The 21994-nt window shown below is 41.1% G+C and overlaps 1 protein-coding gene across 8 annotated transcripts in view; it reads right to left on the bottom strand.

Moving 5' to 3' along the window:
* Positions 1–21994, bottom strand: part of ERBB4 (erb-b2 receptor tyrosine kinase 4) — a 576064-nt gene that overhangs the window by 284314 nt on the left and 269756 nt on the right. For 7 of the 8 annotated variants that reach the window (XM_068686347.1, XM_068686350.1, XM_068686352.1 and 4 more), the window contains exon 3: positions 5891–6077. In XM_068686347.1, coding sequence (XP_068542448.1) covers positions 5891–6077 — 187 coding nt within the window. Of the gene's footprint in view, positions 1–5890; positions 6078–9048; positions 9189–21994 lie in introns of those variants that run through there. The other variant, XM_068686353.1, reaches the window with a different exon arrangement.

Here is a 21994-nt window from a genome sequence, read left to right as displayed (position 1 = left end):
TAAGGATTTGGCCTAGCTTCTCCTCCCCATAATTTTAAGCCCTGTTTTGGCTGCAGGAGGGGCTGTGTGATGTGACCTTACCCTGTTGTGTGATACCGGAGATTTGCAGGGAACAATCTGCAAACGACTTGCAATAAACTGTTTTAGCCTGCTTACAACACACAATGTGCATTTCACAGTTTATGTGAAAATATTGGTTGGGCGGGGGGGAAGCAGCAAACAGCTTTCAGGGAGCAAAGGCAGGAGTTTAAGATAATCCTGTCAGTGGAATCCTTTGAGCATCTGATCAGAACACATTTACCAATAAATCATTACTCTAAGCTTTTACTTTTCTTTTAATTCCTTGCCATAATCATTCCAAACAAGGTCGCACATTTCTAACATCAGAGACAGAACTAAAAACAATAAAGTGCTTTGAAATAAAGCTGAGCATAAATTAGCGAACAACAGGTTGCAAAAAATCAGACATTAGTTATACCATTTAGCATGACAAAAGCATATCTGAATCCTTTAGAGACTGTAAGATTCTAGCCTTGCTGAAATTAAAAATCCAAAGCTCAGCCATTGTTACTGAACATTGTCAACTCATGAGTATAAATCTCATGGAGCTCAAAATCAGTATTTATTTCTGGCCGGGTCCAATATGCCTATGTGCCTCGATAGCACCTGTGAGCCATCTTCTGCTGGCTTGCAGGGGTTACACCTCAGCCCCGTGGGTCCCTTATCTGGGACTCCTCGGGGCCATGTCTGCAGCCGTGCAGCGAGGAGCGCCTGGAAGAGCTGCCAGGCACTGATGCCAACTGGCACGGCACAGGCTGGATCCACGCTGGTCGGAGTTTCTGTGCTCGGCACGAGGTGCCTGCACGCTCCTGCCAGCAGAGATCCATCTCCAGACTCCCCTGGCTACATGCGACAGTGTCAGGGGAGAGCACTACCTGCAGTGGGGCAATTTTTTTCCAAGACAGTCTAACAGTGTCCCAGGGGAGATGGCTGCTTGCTAGCTGGCACGTTTATTAGCATAAGGGCAGTCACAAGCCTCGGCCCTTCTTTCCATACAGGTGAGACAGGGGAACCCGTAGCAGGTCCTGCACCATGCCCCCAGGGGCTGTGCCGCAGCACTGAACAGCTTTCCTTTCCCAGGGGAAGAACAGCCGTGCTCAAGGTGTTCCTCTCTTTTCTTCTACCTGCTGGAGAGTCAGCAAAGATGTGCTGGGATACAAATGCCTCTGTGGTCTGTGCAACTCCAAGGCCACAGAGAAAGCAGCATGCCTGGGCAGTCACTGAGCCACTGCAGCTTCTTCTGGGCAAAACATTTTAACTCCTGCAGCAGCCCTGACTGCAGAGGGTACCAAAGGGATTTTTTAAACAAATTTCTCATTCCTTCACGTATCCTAGCAACACCTCTCCGAGGTTAGAGATGCGATGCCTTGCCCACCTGTTGTATAGGAAGCCTGAGGCAAATTACATATTGCTTTCTTCCCAGCTTGCCCAGCTAGTAGGAAGCTGCAGCAATTAAGGAGTACACCACAACCAGCACACCCCAGCCTCATCTGCTCAGGCCAGGTGTCATGCTCAGGCCTTTGTACCTCTAAGCACTGTGAACTCAGCAGTGGCTCATGCAACGTGCATGTGCTCCAAGGAGAGGCACTAGAAAGGCAGAGGTCTTACCCCTCTGAAAGAACGCTTGATGTGCAGTCACATGGAGCTAAAGGAGCTCAGGCCCTGGGCAGGTATCTAAGTAAGATTCCCAAAAGCACCTTTGGTCCCAGATGTGCAGAGTCAACAAAAACAAAAGAAAATATGACTCCTCCCGTGCCCTTCCCTCAATCTCGACTGAGCTGCAGTGTAATGATAGTAAATGAACAGTCCTTGTTTTTTTTTTTTTTTTTTTTTTTTTTTAAAAAAAAAAAAAAAAAGATAGAAAATCACTGACAAGTAACCTTTATCAGAGAAGTGGTCGTTCTTTTTTTCTCCCCCCTCCAAAGCACCCTTTAGCATTTTTGATTTCTTGAGGAAAAAATATATTGAAAATATACTGAAAATTATCACAGAATGTTCAAATTTTTTTTTACAGAACAATTAAAAATGTAATCAAAACTTAAAACAAACAAACAAAAATATTACAAAGACCTGTAGGAGAAGGGAAAATTTACAATGGATCACTTTCTACACTCAGTGAAAACCATCCTTTCCCTTATCACTTTCCTACCAACCAAATGAGATTTCTTTGGCTATCACTGGCCAAATCCTTTGGGCTACAACATTTGCCACTTGAACCACAGTTGCCTTAATTTAGCTTTTATCTCCATTCCTGAAAGCTATCAAGTAAGAAACTACAAATTTTCCTGCTTTTATGTGTTATCAAACTAAGCACTCCTAAATCTGCTTTAGTCTAATACATTTAAGGAATTCCAGGGAAACTTCTATTTCCAAGGCCAATAGGGGAGATGATGACGTTATCTCTGCTCATTCAAAGATGCATCATTTGCTGTAGATCTCTGCTACTCATCTTCACTCAGAAGAAAATATGGGATGCTTCATAAGTGGTTCTGGCACTTGTGAGTTATCCCTCCTTCCCAGCTCATGAAGATAAATGCCATAATGAAATGCAGCCATCAGGTATTCTCTATATTTGGAGTACTCAAAGTGTGAACAATGATTATGCCCTTTCATTGGATAAGTTAAGGTTGACTGCCTAGCTACATGGGAAAGACAGGAATGATTTGCACTAGCTCATAGGCAGTAAATGGAAGAAGGTGGCATACCCTCAGCATCAGTTATTCTGCTAATCTCAGCCTGAATAATACGTTCAGTATGTCAAAACTGCATTTTATTTTAAGGCTACTTGGCAGCTGAATCTGCAAGCTGAGATGAGTCCAGCTGAGATGACAGCAGCCTCTTCATTAGTTCAATGTCTTTTTGTTTTTGACACTTGTGGAATCGTTGACTAAGTTATTATAATAAGTGAGAAACTGATTTTTATAGGCAAGATTTGCTGGAAGTGTCACATGAATTTTAGGATCTGCTCCTGACCTGTGCTGCACAAACAAAACTCCCTCTCAGGATGACAGACATCACGAGTGAGAACTGCATCGTGCTTTCTGTGCAAGATAAAACTTACTGCCTTCACAGTTGTCTTTTATATATACACATATATAGCTTAAGGGGAAAAATTCAAGCATTTAAAGTTACATTTAAATATGAAAGCATGATAGACATATCTGACAATAAAAACACAGCTGTTAACAACACACTAAAAATAATGCAATGGTACGTCACAAGGGGATGAAATCCTGCCTCCAGTTAAGTCATAGGATAACCTGCAGGTGAGAACAGCCTCTGCATTTATTTGACACAGGGGTAGTGTTTGTATTTGAACACTGTGCAGTAACAGACTGAAACAGCATCAGGAACCCTGCATCCGGACAATGCACAAATAAGAACAGAACCTCCCGAGCTTTTGTGAACGTAAGCCCTGGAAAGATAGTTCTGGGCATGCAAGGCAGGAGTTACGTTTATATTTTATTCTGGTGGAAGGAATGCACCATTCACAGCCGATCTCTTTAAATCTGTAGTGGACTAGAAGCTTGATGGATGCAAGTTCATGGGAACCATAAATTTCACCTTAAATTCAGTGCAAATCACTGGCTGTTTCTGATGTAAATATGGAGCGGTTGGTAGGCACAGGGAAGACCCAGACACAGCTGATCTTTTGTGGCCTTGCAACATCACTGACTCCCGCAACCACCACTTATTTTTATGTAGTTATTAAGGCTGTGTTACAAAAATGACTTAACTATTAATACGCTCCAGGGAGAGCATTTGCAACAAGAAGCAGGTTGTGGGTTAAAATAGTCAGGTGCATCTTAAACAGTATATAAAATGGTCAAAGAACAGCTGCTGTAGGGACTCACAGGGCCCTGGCACATGCTATCTAGAAAATATTAGAGTATTTTTAAGTACACACTAGCTCATACGCAGCACCCGGTAGCTATTTTAAGCACTCAGCAGAGACAAGCTAGTGTTATTAGGGAACTTTTCTTCCAAGAGACAACAATAGGTTTTGAGCCAAATAATCCCATCAGAGGGCTTTGTAAACACCTAAATCAGATGAAGTGGCTGTGATGATCTCATGTTAGGGAAGATTCAAAGGCTGGGCTAAGGCAGACTTTCTCACAACACCTGAAAAGACGGTCAAGCTATTTGCTGGATGGTTTTGGTGTTATGCCTATCACATAAAAACAGCTTCCAGAGAGAACCTCTGGAGTCAGACGAACTGCTCATTGGCACAGGGCAGCTAGTTCATGAACAAAATCTTGAGCCAGGGCCTAAAAGATAAGGTTTTTCATGTTACTGAGCAGTAAAGCCATGGATAAACAAGCACTGAAAATACAACCCTTGCTTCCTGGCAGAACAGCCTCTAGCCCAAGAGAAAAGGGTTCCAGTCCTTTCCTGGCCTTGGCCTCACATCACCTCTCAGTCTCAGTTTCACCCAGCCTAGTGTCTTTTACAAAGCATTTTGAGACTCATAGACAAGAAAAGTATCCAAAGAAGTAGAAAATTAGTACATGATGCTGTAACTGTGCTATGTGAAGGCACAGGCAGCCATAATGAATACCCTAAATCATAAGTGTAGGGAAAATGTGGGAACAGAATAGGAGAAAATTGGATTATGACAATGATAGAGAGAAGCACAGCAGGGATTTAGAGACTTTGGGAAGTGCACTGGTATCAGCACGATGGCCTCAGTAAGCAAAAGCGTTAGAAGTCTGACCAGAAGAATGAACCTGATCAGAAAGTCTGCTAAAATTGTGTTTTATTCTGTAAAATAGTCAAAATCTCCTTTTCTTTTCTATTTTTGAAAGCATCTCTGTACAACCCAGAGAGGCTTGAACAGAAGGGAACCGCAGGCACTTTTGTATCACTGAATACACCAACACAAAAAAAGTCAGGAGCGAAGGGTGCCTTAATACAGTTCAAAATGCTCCCACCTCCCTGTACTCAGGTTCAAGTCCAGCTCACATCAGTGTTTGCACTCAGCATGTAGCTACTTATAGAAATAAGGCCATTTCACAAACTCCAAAACTTATAAGTACAAATGATAATAGCAGACAACCCTCCCTTCACAAGGAACCATGTACAAATAAAACACTTCTCGTGAACTTCCTAAAGAAACTTCACCACTGCCTGGCCTTTATTAAGTTACAGTGCAATATATGATACGATATTTAGCCAGCATTTAATCTCTCAAACCAGTTACTGCAGACCCTCATCTGGGAGATATGAAATGCTGACCTACCCCACATCATTATCCATCCAGCCCTGAACTTACTGATGACCACGGAAACACAGACTTAGTTTACATTTTTGCCTCAAAAAAAATCACTATATGTAATAAACTTTTTTATTTGAAAGCGGAGGTCTTAAATTAAATACACCAAAGATCCAGTGTCCCCTCTCACCCACCTCTCTTTCCCCCACCTCTGTGAGAGCAGCAGCAATGCTAACACAGCAGCAAGAACTGAGGCTGAGGAAGCCAAAGCTAACTTGCCAGAAAATAGGTAGCACCTGAAGCAACATAAGAATAACCAAATTTGTGTTCTCAAAACTAAGAAAAAAGTGCGTCGTTTCTTTCAACAATTCTTTTTGTTGCAAATACGCTCTTGGCATGAATTTCATACATAGCATTTGAGCAGTACTGGAAAAAGTTCAGCTGTGATTCTGAAAAGGAATGAAATAAGTACCAACGAGCCTTTCAAACAGTGTAGAACTGCCAGCCTCTCATGGTACCTGTTATTTGCACAATGTAAATGACTGAGGACATTGATGCACATGTTCAACAAGCTCTTTTTTTCCCAACTAATCCACTGCATTTATAAGTTTCACTTACCTGTCAAGTTCTTCAAGCCAAGTTCCCTGAGTCCAAAATTACCATCCTTTCTGTAGTTAAGAAATATCGCCAAAGCATATCGGTCTTCATAGAGTTTGGTCCCACGAACGATGCGCAGGTTCTCCAATGGCAGGTATTCAAATTGATTCAAAGCCACCAAAACATAGCCTGTGACTTCTCTGATAGACTGAAAGACAAAAATTAAACAAACACATTAGAAACGGTCAATTTTTAATTGTTCTGATTTTTTCGCATAGCAGTTGCTTTAGTATGATAAAGTCATATCAGAAAAACAAACAAACAAAACTTCCCCAAAGAATTCTGTTTCAACTTCTTGAATTTAACCACGTTTCTCTTTCAATGCAACATGCAACTGAGCTTATTAGACATACTGGCTTGAAAAGTAGAGAACAAAGGGGTAGCCATTCTTTCCAGTTTTATTAAACTCGAGCAGAAATTCACAGTAAGCATAAAAGATGCATGAAAGGATGACTTTGCACGACTCAAAGCAGGCAGCAGGTCAATGGTCTCTTTAGCATATATGAGCAGAAACCACCATAGCAACACCACAGGTCAGATAAGGTAGTCTGTCTGTGAGTAACTCCATTGTACAGGATATTCCAGGGTATGAGTGAAGGACACAACATGGGGTAAGGGAGAGACCACTGGAAGAGCTCACCGTTGAACAGGAATACATGATAGAAATGGAGAGCACGTTTGAAAGAGAAAATACAAAGCATGTAAGTCATATCACCACCTGGTACTTCCAAATAAATCGGATCAATCACTGAACATTTGTAAAGATTCAAGTTGGATTTTGAAGTGCTGGTATCACAGATATACCCAGATTTTGATCAAAGGTAGTATCAAAACCATTAGCAAAATTACTGTTGCACTTCGGGGCTGGCTGAACACTTTGTTTGCTTTAGATAAGCTATACAATTCTCTCCTGCTCATACTCAAGACTTGATTGTCTGGGTTGTAAAGGCACAAAAAAACAAACAAACAAACACAGTTTTTCAGAGTCTGAAAGATTAACAGTACTAAGATGTTTTTTAAAAAGAAAAATGTTTTAGAAAACTAAGTTATTCCAAGTAATTCAAATAAATGGCCTAGAAATCTGAGAAGTGTCACTTCAACATTCACCTAGAGGCTCACTGTCCGTAGCAGGAGGGACAGGTTGGAGGATGCTCCAGCCCAGAGCTGCTCTCAGAAACAAAACCTCTGTGTTAGAGAGTGTCTCTCAAATACAGTTTTCATAGCTCACTTAACTCCATACCTGCAACACCTTGCAATCACTGCATATGTTTATATACCTATGTGTGTTTGTGTATTTAATGGACAGAAATTGACGTAACTACCCGCCTGCTTAAGTAGATGCAAGCACTTTTTTCTTCCCTTCAGCAAAGTAAATACCTTAAACAATACACAGAAATAAAAAATTCTACTTAGAATAACATGCCTGAACTATGAGTAACACAACAGGGATGCCAGTCAATGCCAGAACAAAAAACACACAGGCAAACAATGGCAAGAATTGAATTAAACGTGTTGCGCATGTATCGTTAATAAGGAAAGACAACAGATTTGCAGAACAAAGGACTGCTTTTGTTTTGCTGGTTCAGCACTGCTGCCATGATTTTGCCTGGAAGTGTGCAAGAACCTTTTAATTAGGTTTATAAAAGTTCATAAGATTATTGCCGAGTGTGGCAGTATACATAATGAAAGATATATATATGTGCCGCGGCAGTAGCTGTCCTTCTAATGTCTGATGTCTCTACTCAGCTGAAGCTGCTAAAAAAGATCTGGAGCTATTTCAAGAGTTGCTTGGCATCTAAACAGAGCACAGTGTCATTACAGCACTTTGATGAGAACCCAGTGAGTTTAGCTAGGTTGAGATGTACGGTTCAGTAGCTCAATATTAAATGCAGAGCTGCATTATTCCCTGGGACACTGATTCCATTATAATCAGAAGCTTTCTAGCACTTTCATGATAGCTCTTTTACTTTCAGACATTTCAGATTAGCCAGTTTGGTCAGGAGTTTGTTTTCATCATATACAAAAATTTCCGTAAGCTAGCTTTTCTAGCTTCTCTTCAGAATTCAGGACATATTAAAATTATACTCAAGACATGAATTTCTCCACTGATGTTCCAGTGATACTGTGATTATTCTAATTATTTTAAAGGGACATTCTAAACTTGGAATAGAATTCAAAATAAAAAATAAAAGCAGTTCTAAAACTGAATCTGACCAAGTCCTCCCTGCCAATTTTTGTCACTTACAAACATCTTTTCTATTTTAAGGTTATGTATTATTTCCTCCACACAACAAGCACACCTGAAATGACACTAATTTGGCATGTCACTGAAGTTACACACACACACTCACCAGCAATTTTCATCACAAAGTTTGGAAAATAAAAAGCAGAGGACAAAATAATAAAGGTCTGTTGTTGATATTTGTGGCCTACTGCCCCATTTGGTTTATCCAACTGAAATGACAAATTATGGCAAGCATTTCAACAAGAGCCAGAGGGTTCTTTCCTAACCCATCAGTGTTACAACACCTTTTTCTCCCCAACAAACGTATTTGCTGGAGAAACAGCCATATTAATTTAATTCTTGGGGAAATACAAAAAAGGGTGGCAAAAAAAAAAAAAAAGGTGGAGGGAGGTTGTATTTGCTAGAACGCAGCCTTCTGACTAAGTCTAGAGCCACAGTGTTTCAATTTGGGGTTTCTTTCTGTATTCAGATTTGAATAAAAAAAAGTAATTACATGCTTTGCAGGATGTTTTGTTTTTTTGACTGGTTCAGCTTGAAAAAATATACTGGGAGTGCAGCGGGCGGCCCAGGGTTTAGCTACTTTTTGCCGACACTGTCAGTTTGCAGTCGCTGCTAGTTTTGACATGATGCCTACTGAAAGTGGACACCTGCCTGCTTGGAGCTCACTGCAGGCACTTTTGGAGTCACTGCAAAGATATCTGCTGGCCTCCACACAGACTCATGTCAGAAAGGATCTTCCAAGCCTTACCTCCTGCCCTGCAAGTCATGCCAAACCCAGGCATGTTTTGAACATCCCATCCTTTGATTTTGCACAATTTTCCCTTTCTTCCCCGTTACAGCATCACTGTAGCCGGAAATTCCCTGATGGTATTACCTTGCCTTTCTTTGCCATCCTTCCAGTTCTCAGAATAATGACTTCCAACAAGCATGCAAATTGCCACACCTCAGGGGCCGCCCCGAAACGACAATGTCCACGCCTCAGGAACCGCCCCAAAATGGCGGCCGTCGCACCTTAGGAACCACCTCAAAATGGCGGCCGTCACACCTCAGGAACCACCTCAAAATGGCGGCCATCACACCTCAGGAACCGCCCCAAAATGGCGGCCGCCCCATCTCAATGGCGGCTCCAAGATGGCGGCTGTTGTGCCCCTCAGCCAGGCCCAGCAAAGCGTAAGAAAGCATGCAGCAAACACTGCCGCTGTATGTTCAGGGGACAGCTTTTCCTCTCTAATGTACGCATTTTTCCTCCATCTGGAAAAAAAAAGAAAAGCTAAACAGCTTTAATGGTGTGAGTTCTGTGTTGTACTGTCTGGAATTTGGGTCTTTTCATCAATGACAGCACATGGAAACACTAGCCTGGCTCCCTTCAAGGACAGTTTCGCATGCATGTCTTGTTTAATTTCTCAGCAGCTAATGCTGGCACATTATACCATGCACAAGGTGAACAGAGAAATGGGATCTCAAAATGAAAAACACAGGGTTATTTTCAGAGGTACCTTTCTAGAGGATGACCTGTAAAAATGAGCTCCAGACAACCCGTTCCTTTGCAACGTATAACCTAGGAGCTTTAATTACAAATAATACTAGCTGAGCACAGGTAAAGCATTTTAAGCTCCCAACAGCCAGGCCAGAATTATCCTGTCAGCAGGGATTGAACGCCACAATTGTTACTAGTGATCTTAAATTGGCGTCTGGTTCAAGTCAAATGAACCTGAGTGAAGCACAGCAAAATAAGGGGTAACTTCATTGTTCTGCCCAGAAACACAGATCAATGACTGATGAAGGAACCTGGGGCTTCTCATAAATGCTACCATGGCCTTTAAACATCTATCATGGAGGCTGTGTGTTTTTTTTTTTCCACTGGGAGAAATAGAAAGGGTGGATAACTGTAAATGAGATATATGTCGGGAATAAGCCAAGGGCCCACTTTTAACACCATCAGTTGCCAAGTACAGTAAGCTCTATTTTGAGGGAATATCCATTTCATGACGCATCGGCAAGGCTCCTCACACGCTTCAGCTGCCAGCAGACAACAGACGTCTGCTGAGCCTGGTCCAAGGAGCTTGACTGACCCTCCAATGTGGCCCATGCATTTTGTCACATTATGTTAAATCCCAAGAAAGCTTGATTTCTAAGTGACACAAAGGGGAAAATATTTCCTAAGTGCAGAGACCTTTTTTTTCCATGCTAATCACAGTTAATATGCCGCAGCAGAGTTGTGAGCACAACTACTGTGAATAGTTACCACATCATCTGTTTCAGGAGCTTTTCACATCTCAAGCTAACTTGAACAGCATATTCCACATTTTTCTTTTTGATCAATTAAAAGGTAAGTGTTATATCTGTTAGAACAAAACCAAACAGCATGATTTTGTTTCCTGTAACAGGGAAATTCAGTAGTGCCATAAAGAGAACACTCGCTTAACTTTAAACAAGTTCCCAGGGCAATCATAACAGCCACGTTCACAAAATGCAGTCAAGCATGTTAGTGAGTGTGCTGATAACCTGAAATGCCATCAATTAATTTTTTTTCCCCATACATTTTCACTGATGCAATGCACTGTCTTCCATTCTGACAATTAAAAAAATTAGCATTTACTGAATTAGCAAAAAGTGGTCTCTAAGCAGCTACAGCAGTTACAGTACCAACTCCAAGGGAAAAAATAATAACTGAAATGTAGCCATGTGGAAATAACCAGCCTATTGCAATTTATGGAGCTCAATTAGCTGTTCCATGCATTGCTCATTGACAATTATAAATATTAATGGCAAGATAAACTGAGATTTTCAAAAGAGTTCAGGAGACATCTTTTATGGGATTCAGGCACACGGCTGCTTCCAGCTTCTCTCAAAGCCGTTCACAACCATGAGAAATATTTAGCACATACTGATGTTTCTCATGTCTAAGAGGACACTCCATTTTGAGACAATGTCAAAACTAACACAGAGCATGCACGTCAGGAATTTTGTTCCAGAACAAGCTAATGTCTTGTCTCCTTCCACGTCTTGTATTCTTCAATTACGTCAACACTCGTGAAATTGAGGTGTTAAGCCCTTCTGAGCACCGGTGGTTTTTATGATATGCAGTACAAGCTTCGACAAAAATCCCTCAAGTTTGAGCATACTGACAAGTATCAGAACATGGATAGTGAAAAACAGTTTTCTGGTTCCTGATCTGGAAGCAAGTAGTGTATTGCAACCGGAGTTGCCTTGGCAGCTGCAGAAAATTTATTGTCCAAACACTAAAGTTGCACTTTAGATTCAGATTTGTTACACACACACACACAAAAAAAAAAAAAAAAAAAAAAAAAAAAAAAAACCACCTTTGAGTAGTCTTTTAGTTTGCTTTAACTTGTACTAAAGGAAAAGGATGGGCTTGGCTGTAATTTTGAAAAGAGCTGTACCTGAGGAGCCTTGTGCTGCTGCATAACTGCAGAACTGAACTGTGACTGAACATTTAAGACAGACGGTAGAAACTTTAAATCACTCTTGTCCTCACAGACACCTAGACTTCCTTGTTAATATGCATAATAATATTTTGAGCAACAAATCAGTGGATTGAAAGTAAAATCAGTCTTTTTGAAATTTAAAGTGGCAGTCAGTGAGAAGCATCTTTTGTTAAGTCCTTGGAAATTTCTAAGTCAAGTTTTTCGCGACAACTTATAGAAGCCACCCTTGGAGTGTTTCAGCTGACGTTTTGTTTTCTGAATGGCTGGTCTTAACATTTCATTTTTTTCAGGAGTAGGCCTCTTCATACACAAAAAACTGGAGAATTAACTGTATGGTCATTATGTAGTTATTGAGTGTAAGAGAGAAATCACATTGCTGCATACGTGAAGCAAGTGAGGCTGGGACTGAGCTAATATACATTACAAAAAAGGTGATGGAGGTCTTGGACACAAAGCAAATGCCAATTTTATATCCACTAAACTGCAGATCAATGTCCAAATCTGGCATTTGGAAAGGAAGCTCCATAAATAATGTATAAGCAACAGTCATGGATAAAAATGTAGGGGGGAGCCTTTGAAATGTGTACCTTGACTCAATTTGCAAAGCTTTCCTGGGAAAACAATGTGGGATATGGAAAGCTAAAATAATAACAAAATAGTAATGTGGGAATGGGAACAGTAAATCTAAATAACAGATAAATAGCATGATTAAAAAAACCTCTAGCTTTTAAATTTTTAAATATAGGTTCTAGAGACATAGTCAAATGTTATTCCTATTGACTGAGCTAGACTTAAGCTCATGTCAGCTGTCACCATGTGTCTATATCTATTTTTCAGCTAAAAATATTGTATGACTAAAGAAACTGATTAGGTTTACATCAACATCTGAGTGTCTTTCTAACATTTTCTGTCTAAAACACAATTCCTCTGTTAGTGTATCTGCTTAGGAGGCATCTGACTTTCAGGTATACAGGCTGCCTGAGCACATACAATAAATTCTAAGCTGTTTAAATTGAACTACATTATGACCAAGACAAAGCTTCCACTCTGTAACAACCCAATCTTCAAAGCTAACATCTTACTGTCCTGAGGAAAGCTAAGGATGAGTACGTATTTAGCAAGTCAATAAGAATTCTGACATTATATCTGTAATACCTGATTGGCCTTCAACATATTTGCGAAGTGGTTTCCAGGAGAGTTTATTGTATCATCTCCCAAGGGAAAATTTAGTCATAAATTAGATCGGAAAGATTAAAATGAGAACATTATACTGTTACAAAATGCTTTACCATTTGGGCTGTTTAGCAGTAGCTACATTTTGCAGAAACTCAAAGCACATCAGCTTATAGCTGCCCAGTTACAGAATTTCCAATTGGAGAGATTAATGCCTTTTGCTTTCTTTGCATTTGGGAGCTTCAATCAAGTAAATCTTGCTTTCGAGGCAACATAAATGTGCACAAACTACTACCTCATAAACAAAATAATGCCAACAGTCTGGAAGGATTTTAGGAAAGTAATAACCATGGGAAAACACACTGCCTTTTATCCATTTGCCTTAGACAGCTATAGCCTATAAGAAGCTGAGAGCACGTTCAAGGGTCTTGGGACACTCACCAGGAAAGACAAAATGACGGCTGGCTCACTGAGCGGATGGGCTGAAACTGCTTTAGAGAGACACTGCGGGCTAGCAGAGCAAGCACTGCACTGGGAGGCCTGCATCCCCTACAAGCACTGACGTTCCTGTTTTGCAGTTGGACTGCAAAGTTCCTCGGAGCAGAGGGGTTTTCCTAACAATACAAGGAGCCTTAACCAGAGTTGTAATCTTTCACCATATAAGGTTTCATGGTTGCATTTACTCCAAGTGCTCTCTGCACTGCTACAGGTATCTCGAGATGATGTCAGTGCACTGAACCAGGTTGATGTATTTATTTTGGCATAACAAGATGTTATCTACAAAAAGAGAAAAAAAAAAGTATTTGATTCCTCATTGCTCTTAACTATGAGGCTATACATCCCCATGAGATTTCTGCTTGTGTCTAAGCTGAACTAATCATCAGAAGCTTGAGTATTTGGTCCTCCAGGTCAGGAAATGGTTGAAGCACACCAGGGAGCCCATCCAACTGGCATCCCCGAGCCTCCTTCCCAGGGAAAGAGTGGGAGGACAGAGAAGGAGGAGGAGGACCAATGCTCACAAAGTCCCTCACAGCAAGTGGATGAAGCTTTATACAGACAATAAAAAGAAGAAATGAAAAAGGATGTTTTTCCCACGATGGTTATGAAAGGTCAAGGTACCGATCAGAAGTCAAAGGGAAGAATACACAAAACAAATACAGTACAGGCTGTAACAGTGTGTCCAGAATTACATGGTCCTTAATGGAAGCTGCCTGCAGAAATCCAAGAAATGTTTTGTGTGCATTTAACAGTAGAAGGTGGTTTTATTTATTCATCTAATAGATGATGAGCAACAGGCTTTGTGCATCAGACATTGTGATTTTTTTTTTCCTTGTATACAGCCAGGTTAGTTGGTATGAATTACTGTCAAGGCTATAGTTAGCCTGATAAATTAAATACATTTATTAAAATTTCTCCACCACCTACTGTGGAAACAACAGGAGCCACTGGTTGGCAAGATTCCCACTCCTTGGACCGATGCAGAGTGAATTAAACATCCCTGAGCTGAACAACAGGTCTGTCACATTTTCCTATTCAAAGTGCAGGCGAAGGTGCCAGGCCACTCCACAAAGCAAAACGCTGTTTCTATTTCTGAACACAGGAAGCAACTGCATGTAGTGAAGATGTGGCAACCTTGTCAAATTTCAGCTAAAACATCCTCAGTCTGAGCTCTGGGGCTTTTTGCAAGAAGCAAACGACTGGCTGTCCAATCCCAAAAAAGCAGTTGCTTTTTCTTGGAGAGGTTTACTTTTCTTTCCCAAGAAAATACTTCCTTAAAAACATGCTTTCAGCATGTTTCCTATGTGCAACAATCACCCCTTAATGAGTATTTTAAATGCATTTCCTGGGAGGAACCAACTTTATTGGCACTGCAGGACATTTTTGCACACATAAATTACCGAATATTGGAGTTGCTGCTGTTTGTCTCGTTTTGTCGAAGAAGAGAATCTTCATCCAAAAATTGGATTTTAGCAACTCTGTTTCTAGCTGAGCACATACAAATAACACAATCTGAGCTCAGCATCACACCTTCCTATTGAAACTATTTCAGCCTTTGTGACTCTCTAATCTTCAAGAATAGAAACCCTGGAGAGATCCATTAATCGCTGGCTTTTGATTAGGTTTATTTCCATTAAGATAAAAAGTGAAGAGGCTTCTTGTTTTTAAAGACGTGGCTTTGTTTTGTTTAGAAGCGGGAGAATAGCTCTGTTATTCAGGCTTTAATGGATTGTTAAAGTCTCCTTCAAGGATAGATCCCTAATTTCTATGAGGTAAGGAATTAGTAAATGCAACTGAATTCAAATTCTGAAGTATTCTTCAGGAAGGACATGTAAACTTCAGATTTTGAGATTACGAAGGGTGACAGCAACCAGAAAAACAACCTCTAATCTTCAGTGCCTGAGCAAACTATCAAGATAAGATATTTGTCTGCATTAATTTCACTACTTGTATTCAAGGGGGCACGTTACAGACTTCTCCCACTCAGTAATTTCAATGCGTTCCTGAACAATGCAAGATGCATAACCTTAGAAACGATGGGGATCTTTATTTTTTTTTATTTTTGCTATGTCCAATTTTTTAATAACCAGATACCTTAAATATACCATTATTACTACATACAGTTATTGAAACAATGAAGAAATTGTGCTTCCCTCAAGGTTCACAAATAGCATTTTCATTTAAATTACAGGTGAGTTTATGGGGATGGAAGGCACTGGAAAAATTCTGAGTAACATTATTTCGCTCTTGTCAGGAACAAGAGCGGAAAACATTGTTTGCTCTTGACATAAAAATTTCTAAACATCATAAGCATTGGGATTCCAGAATAAATGGTAATTTTACCATCACATTACTGGGATTTTAAAATTTTGTAATTTTATTATGGGGAAGAGGTCAAGAGACAGAGACGGAAGGGGAACTGCACGTGATCAGGAGCAGAGAAGGAGACAATTTATGGTTCATAACAAGCCAGGAAAATTCAGGTAGGCATAATTCTGGCATTATCTATTTTTGAGTGCTTGAGTTTGCAATCTTACTGCTTTATTTTTGTATCATTTCGTTCTTTTGTTTCTCTCTCTCTTTTTTTTTTTTCTTGGAGCCTGGCGGGAAAAGTGTAATACTCAATGTAAGATATAATTTCTTTCAATACTTATCACCAGCGAATGATTGGACCAGCAATTGCTTTCCAACGGCTTAATTAGAGGAAACATCTATATTTAATAATGTTCCTTAATGTACTGAACCACACACAATAGCTTGTTGAAGGAGAAAAAGCAGAGTGGTTATTGTCATAGCTAAGGATGGAAGAAAGGTTCAGACATTAAAGTCATCACAGAAACAATGTTATTAAACTGCACAGGAATAATCTCAAAGGAGATCCCAGGTGATTGACAATGATAAAATAATGCTGCAAGTTAAAAGGGCCCTTCTCTCTTCACCTGTTTTTTATTAATACCCTTATTACCTTTCCCTCAAAGGCAGCTTTTCAAGAGCTATTATTGTACTTAATGATAAATAAAGTTATCTACCCCCTAAATTGAGGGCAGTCTCCCGTGTACCCCTCAGCTGGAAGCTGCCCTCCAGCAGGGGAGGTCCTGCAGACAGACCCCCCAAAACCCTTCCTTCTATTCATGACCCTGAGATGCTGAGAGCATCTGAGAGAGCTGGGTTATGTCCAAAATCCACACAACCAGCAAAGTCTGGGCTGAGTGGACTGAACTTGGCCACTTAAGCCCACAGAGCACACTGGGGACATATCCTCCCCAGAAAGAGGACTTGGGTGGTCATCCAAGTGGTCATCCAAGACCAGGCTTAAGCATACACAGTGGAGACTACATCAGAATGGTATTTCATAGCTATTAAATACTTTACAGTCCATAGAATATACAGAAAGTACCAGCTGCTGTAAACTAGGACCATGAAAGGTCAGATTATCATGAAATCATTAAGGCAACACTGCTTTCACTTAGCATGTAATTGCTGAACCTAAGCATACTCTGTAGAACCAGTAGGAAAATTAATTATTTAAATACTCTTAACAAATAGTACTACCGTTTAATTACATTAGTATTAATTCAACTCTAAAAAGTGCCTTAGGATTTTGCAGAATTAAATTTTGTTTCTCTGGACTTTTTATGAATTTCGGAGCTTCTACAGGACAGACATGTATGTGCATACATATAGCTTTTATATGCATTTACACATATATATTTATATGTTTTTTAAAAAGTGTGTTTGCATTCCTGCAGGATTTCTTCTCTTCAGATATTTTGGGTGTCTAAAAATGCAATCCTTTGGTAGTTTCCTCACTGAGCTGCACGCTGCTGCGAGACGAGAAAAATCCTGGATAAAAATGACAGCTTTTTCTCACTTGAGCAAACCCAGCTCTCATTCTCACAGCACCCTGCCTGACTTTAAGGCTAAATAGGCAGGTATAATATCAAGTTGAAGTTGCAGGCATTTCTGGCTCCAAAGGATTTTTATTTTTTTTTCTTTTTACCCAATTCTCTTCTAACTTGTAGCAACCAGTGCATTTGAATGCCAACTGGGAAAACAGAAAATGGTAGGTCAGGATGTTTTACTCCTGAAGATGCAACGTGAGCGCATATTGAGCACAGTCGGTGCCAGCCCCGTGTCCATACATGCCGTTTCCTAGATAACTGTAGGATTCCAGAAGATGCAGCCAGACAACTGCTCTCTCCATATTGCTCCACAGCCTCCATTTATCCCATTATTTTTAGCCAGTTTTGATCCTCCCTCTTTTCTCATGTGGCCCTTGAGAGAAGAAATGCTTTGATTTCTAACAGCTCTTTGTTCACAGCTTCTCTGAATTTTGGTTGCCTTCTTGTATGGCCCCACTAGTTGAGGGCTCTGTTCACCCTGTGCTTTGCTTCCTGGCCCAATCTTCCCAAACTGAGACTCCCTACCAGATGTACCACAGACACCTCTTAGGCCTCCAAAACTTCTCACTGAATGAATAAAACCATTCTATTTTACTGAATTGAGTTCGTTCAATAAATCACTTTATTGACTACATATATTTGGAGAGCATTAAGTTGAACGGTGTAAGTCCTGACTCTTGGAAGTCAGTAAAAATCATTTCATAAGCTTTGGATCATGCCCTTAATTGGCCAGGTCTTCTCCCCCCCAAAAAAAAAATTTGATCATATAACAACCTTGCATCAATATTTCCAGGAGGTCTTCAAAAGAGCCTTTTCCTTCCCTTATAACCATGAGATATGGCTTGTGCAGTGCAGACTGCAGAAGGAACTTCACAAGCTCTAACATTTGGGCAAGTTTATATATGTAACTTTATAACCAGCCAAACGCTGGCATGTTTGGTTGTCTGCTCATCCGAAACACTGCGTGTGTCTGCGCGTGAGCACTTGTGCATGTTGCACTTGATACTTCCAAAATCCTACATGCTGGGGGCAGAAGTGGCTCGTGTTTAGCTCTGTAACTCACAGATGCAGCGATGTATTCACAGTATTTTTCCTAACAGGTTTCCGTGGATGGCTGACCTTTCAGCTGAATACTTTGACATCCCACTTTCCTCATGTTTGTTATAATACTTTCCTATCCCCATTTGACCCTGGCAGTCCATGAATATTTGATACTAAATTAAAGCATTACAAACCACGAGATAAATTCTGTTCAGGATGCTACCCTTGCAGCCCTTAATTACATTCGCCAGTGTGAATGTCATTGCAAGAGCTCTTGGCTTTGGCTACTGTTGAACCAGAGCTTAAGAAAGTAGGGTACTGTCACCTGCCCACACCTTCTCAATACCAAGGGTTTTTTAATTTACTTGACATTTGCTTGTGTGCCAGCACTTTCCTTTAGTTTGAACTGCTCCCAAGTACATGCAGCAATTAAGACACAATTTGGGGTCTTGTTTTGCTAACTAAACAAGCCCAGCTTAGTCCTTCTAGTCTCTTCTTTGAGATGCTCTCTATTCCATTCAATCAGCCAAGTAGCTCATCTCCCTGATTCTCTATTCCCCATCTATGAAAAAGAATTCACGACATATCCACTGCTTAAAATTGCCTCTTTTTTTCCCTCTCCCTTGTCCATTTAGGCTGTAAAAGGGAAAGATCTGTGTCATATGATGTCCTTACACTACATAATGAAATTCTTAGCTGAAAATAAGTTGCAAAGTCAGGAGTAAAACACGAATTATCAGTAGTTACAGAAAAAGAGTCGTGATCTTTGCAAGTCAATGCTTAAAGCTTAGTAAAATGAGCTGGAAAGTGGCAGTTCCGTATAAGCATTTATGTCAAATTATTCATCAAAACAGAGCCTACCATGATGCCTGCACACCCTGTACTACAAATGCCAGCAATTCCGCAATTTCATTTCATTGTGAAAGTTCATTGGCTTTCCCATCTTGTCTTTCTAGCCCTTCATGTTGGGCTCATGTGGAGCCCAAAGAGTAAGATCAGCTTGTCTCACCAGCATTTAAAAATATGATCAAAGTGGTACAAATGGTAATCCATGACTCCAATAACCCAAAAGACCAGATTCATAGCAAATTTCAGGGAACAAAGAAGTGACCCCCTGGCTCTCGACACAGCACTGTAATCTAAAGGATAACATCTGCTGGAGAAACTTCACTAAAGCCGCCTTTGACACTCTCATTGCAAATATTAGACTGAAGATACAGACGAGATACGAAGATCTGGAAGACATTGGAGGCTAAACCTCCAGCTCATTCTTGCACCATTTCACATTCTGCTGTTTCCAGCACGGCAGCCTGCATTTTCCTTTTCCTTGCAGGAGACAAAGTTAATTCACAGGATGCCTACAAATTAACACTTGTCCTTTACTTTAACTGTTCTCAATGAGATATATAACTAAAGCTGAATCAATTAAAACAGACAGAACTCTAATAAAGCATAGCTCTAAGCCAGAATTTTATCATTCCTCCCCTAGGGACCAAGAAGCAGGGGGAGATACCTGAGGCCAAATTTACCTAATTGTTCCACAATAAATCCTTATGTTTAATCACAGGCTGCTTCAAAGGAACTCCCAATAGCTTTAATTAATTAGCTTCATGCTATGTCCTTTCATGGAACTGGAAATATTTCACCGCTGCCATCTCCGCCAGCAAACCACCACTGTTTGGCACTGCGGGATACCTGCAGGACCGGGACTGGATCGAGTGGACAATGGGATCACTCGTGTCTACACCGGTGTGCCTGCGAAGGGGAGCGCTACGGGACGGGTAGCTGGAAAAGAGTTCCACTTGCTTTCACTGCTCTGCACAGCAGGCATTCTCCTTCTAGGAACATTATGCTAGGATTAATTTCAGCTGTACCTACAACACTGCATTTGTGGTTCAGTATGAGCAGTTACATGGCATGTCATTAGAAGGAAATGTTCTTCTTTCAGAGAAGCAACCAGGCTTGGGGCTGATCCAGAGAGCTCCTGAACTGCCATGTAAAATCAGGACCCCCTTGCCTGTCCCCAGCCCTTTGCTGCACTTACCAAGGCTGTAGCCAGCTGCTCCACAATGACATTTGTCTTTCTCAGCAACATCTCGTTCTCAAACTGGGTAGGAGGACGAAAAAATGCATTAAGGCCAGCTACAGCCACGTTACTTCAGCTGAGGTTTTCAATAGGAAAAGAGTGGACCTGAACCTCCAGTACTGTGGGATGGAGCTATGAAGCATTGGTATGGACTGGGAAGTCTCTGTAAGGTGAAGGATGTGCTTAAATGCTTTCTCAGTTGAGCACTGGGCTTGGGTCCAGCTGTGCCTTTAAAAACGTGCTCCAAACCACACAAGTCTTGGGGCTGTCCCTGCTCTGCAAGGTACATAACCACACGCAGCTGCTGCTGTCGTAACGCAGATGGAAATGTCTTCTTTTCTGCCTCAGGATGCCCTCCCTGGGTGATGTCAGCATGTCAAACTCCATCAGCCTTTCCAAGCTAACAGCATTTTGAAGGGAAAATGATTTAGTTGGAATAGCAGCATCTTTGGGTAAAAAGTTTGTGATACCTTTCTTTGAAGCTCTGCTTTAACGCTGAACTCCAGCTGACTCCTGCTTTGGAGGCAAATGTCTCAGAAGACTGCCATGGTGCAGAGGTTTGGGGTTAGCCCTTCCTTGTATTGCCAATAGGCAACAACAAAAAGGTTGGAGAAAAAAAAATGTCAGAGCCTTCCTTCTATAATACCAAGATTCATTTGCATTTTGTATCTAACAGAGCTGACCTTAGCCTACCTGTAGGCTCCTCCCTGTCTGAACACACCTCCTGCTTTGTTGGGAAGCAATTTTTGGTGGCAGCCTGGAATGAGTTTGGAGGGCAGCTCTGGCTTTAGGCTTGGAGCATCCCAAGTCACACACTGCCAGAATCCAACTTGGCCTGTGCAGCGGAAGAACTACTGCTTTACTCCCTGAAATTTAACTGTTAATCACAGCCTAGCGCAGAGCATTGTTGTGGGTCATAATCAACCAGGCTCCAGGCCACGAGCGTCAAGTTTTGCTACAGGTCAAGGTGTAAGCAAATTATCAGGGTCACAACTCTGCCTGAAGGCATGTTCAAAGCCAATATGATCAGCTCTAGAAATCACTGTGAAACATTCACCTCTCTAAACACACTAATCACAGAAAATCAGGAGATAGTGAAGGATGATGAGGGTGCTGAATTGCTGCCTGCTCCTTGGCTCCCAACACTTACCCTGTTCAGCATGCTTAGAAATTTATGGAGACAAAGTAGAGAATCCAGAAACTGCCAGATGAGGTTTAGGAAGCATGAACACGGGCACCAGAAAGATGCTATACTGGCTATGTGTCTTCATCTTTTACAATTATTGACTGCTGTTCCTGGTCCTGCTTTTCTGAGCATTAGCAGGAATCTCTCTGCTAGCTGTTGAAGAGCTGATCGTGCATGGGGCTGCCAAAATTCTCCCTGTTCTGATTGAACTTTTCTCCTCAAACCATGACACCTGGCTAATCAGCATCATTTACATTTCCATATATATAACACTTGCTAGTTCTCAGGCACAGCTGAGAATGCATCTCCTTATCAAAGCTACTTGTGTACGCAAGGAAACCCGCTGCAAGGAAGGCAGGGGTAGGATCAGGAAGGAGGGGAAGAACATTGCCTTCTAGGTGGGCAAAAAGGCTGATGTGACAAATCTTCCCCCTTAATCAACTTATTTACTTTCCTGAAAACTCACGATGACAAAGTATCTGACT

Source organism: Anas acuta, chromosome 6 (genome assembly GCF_963932015.1).
Source record: "Anas acuta chromosome 6, bAnaAcu1.1, whole genome shotgun sequence".
Taxonomy (NCBI): Eukaryota; Metazoa; Chordata; class Aves; order Anseriformes; family Anatidae; genus Anas; species Anas acuta.
The sequence above is the reverse complement of the archived record's forward strand: the minus strand, read 5'-3'. Positions and strand labels throughout refer to the sequence as shown.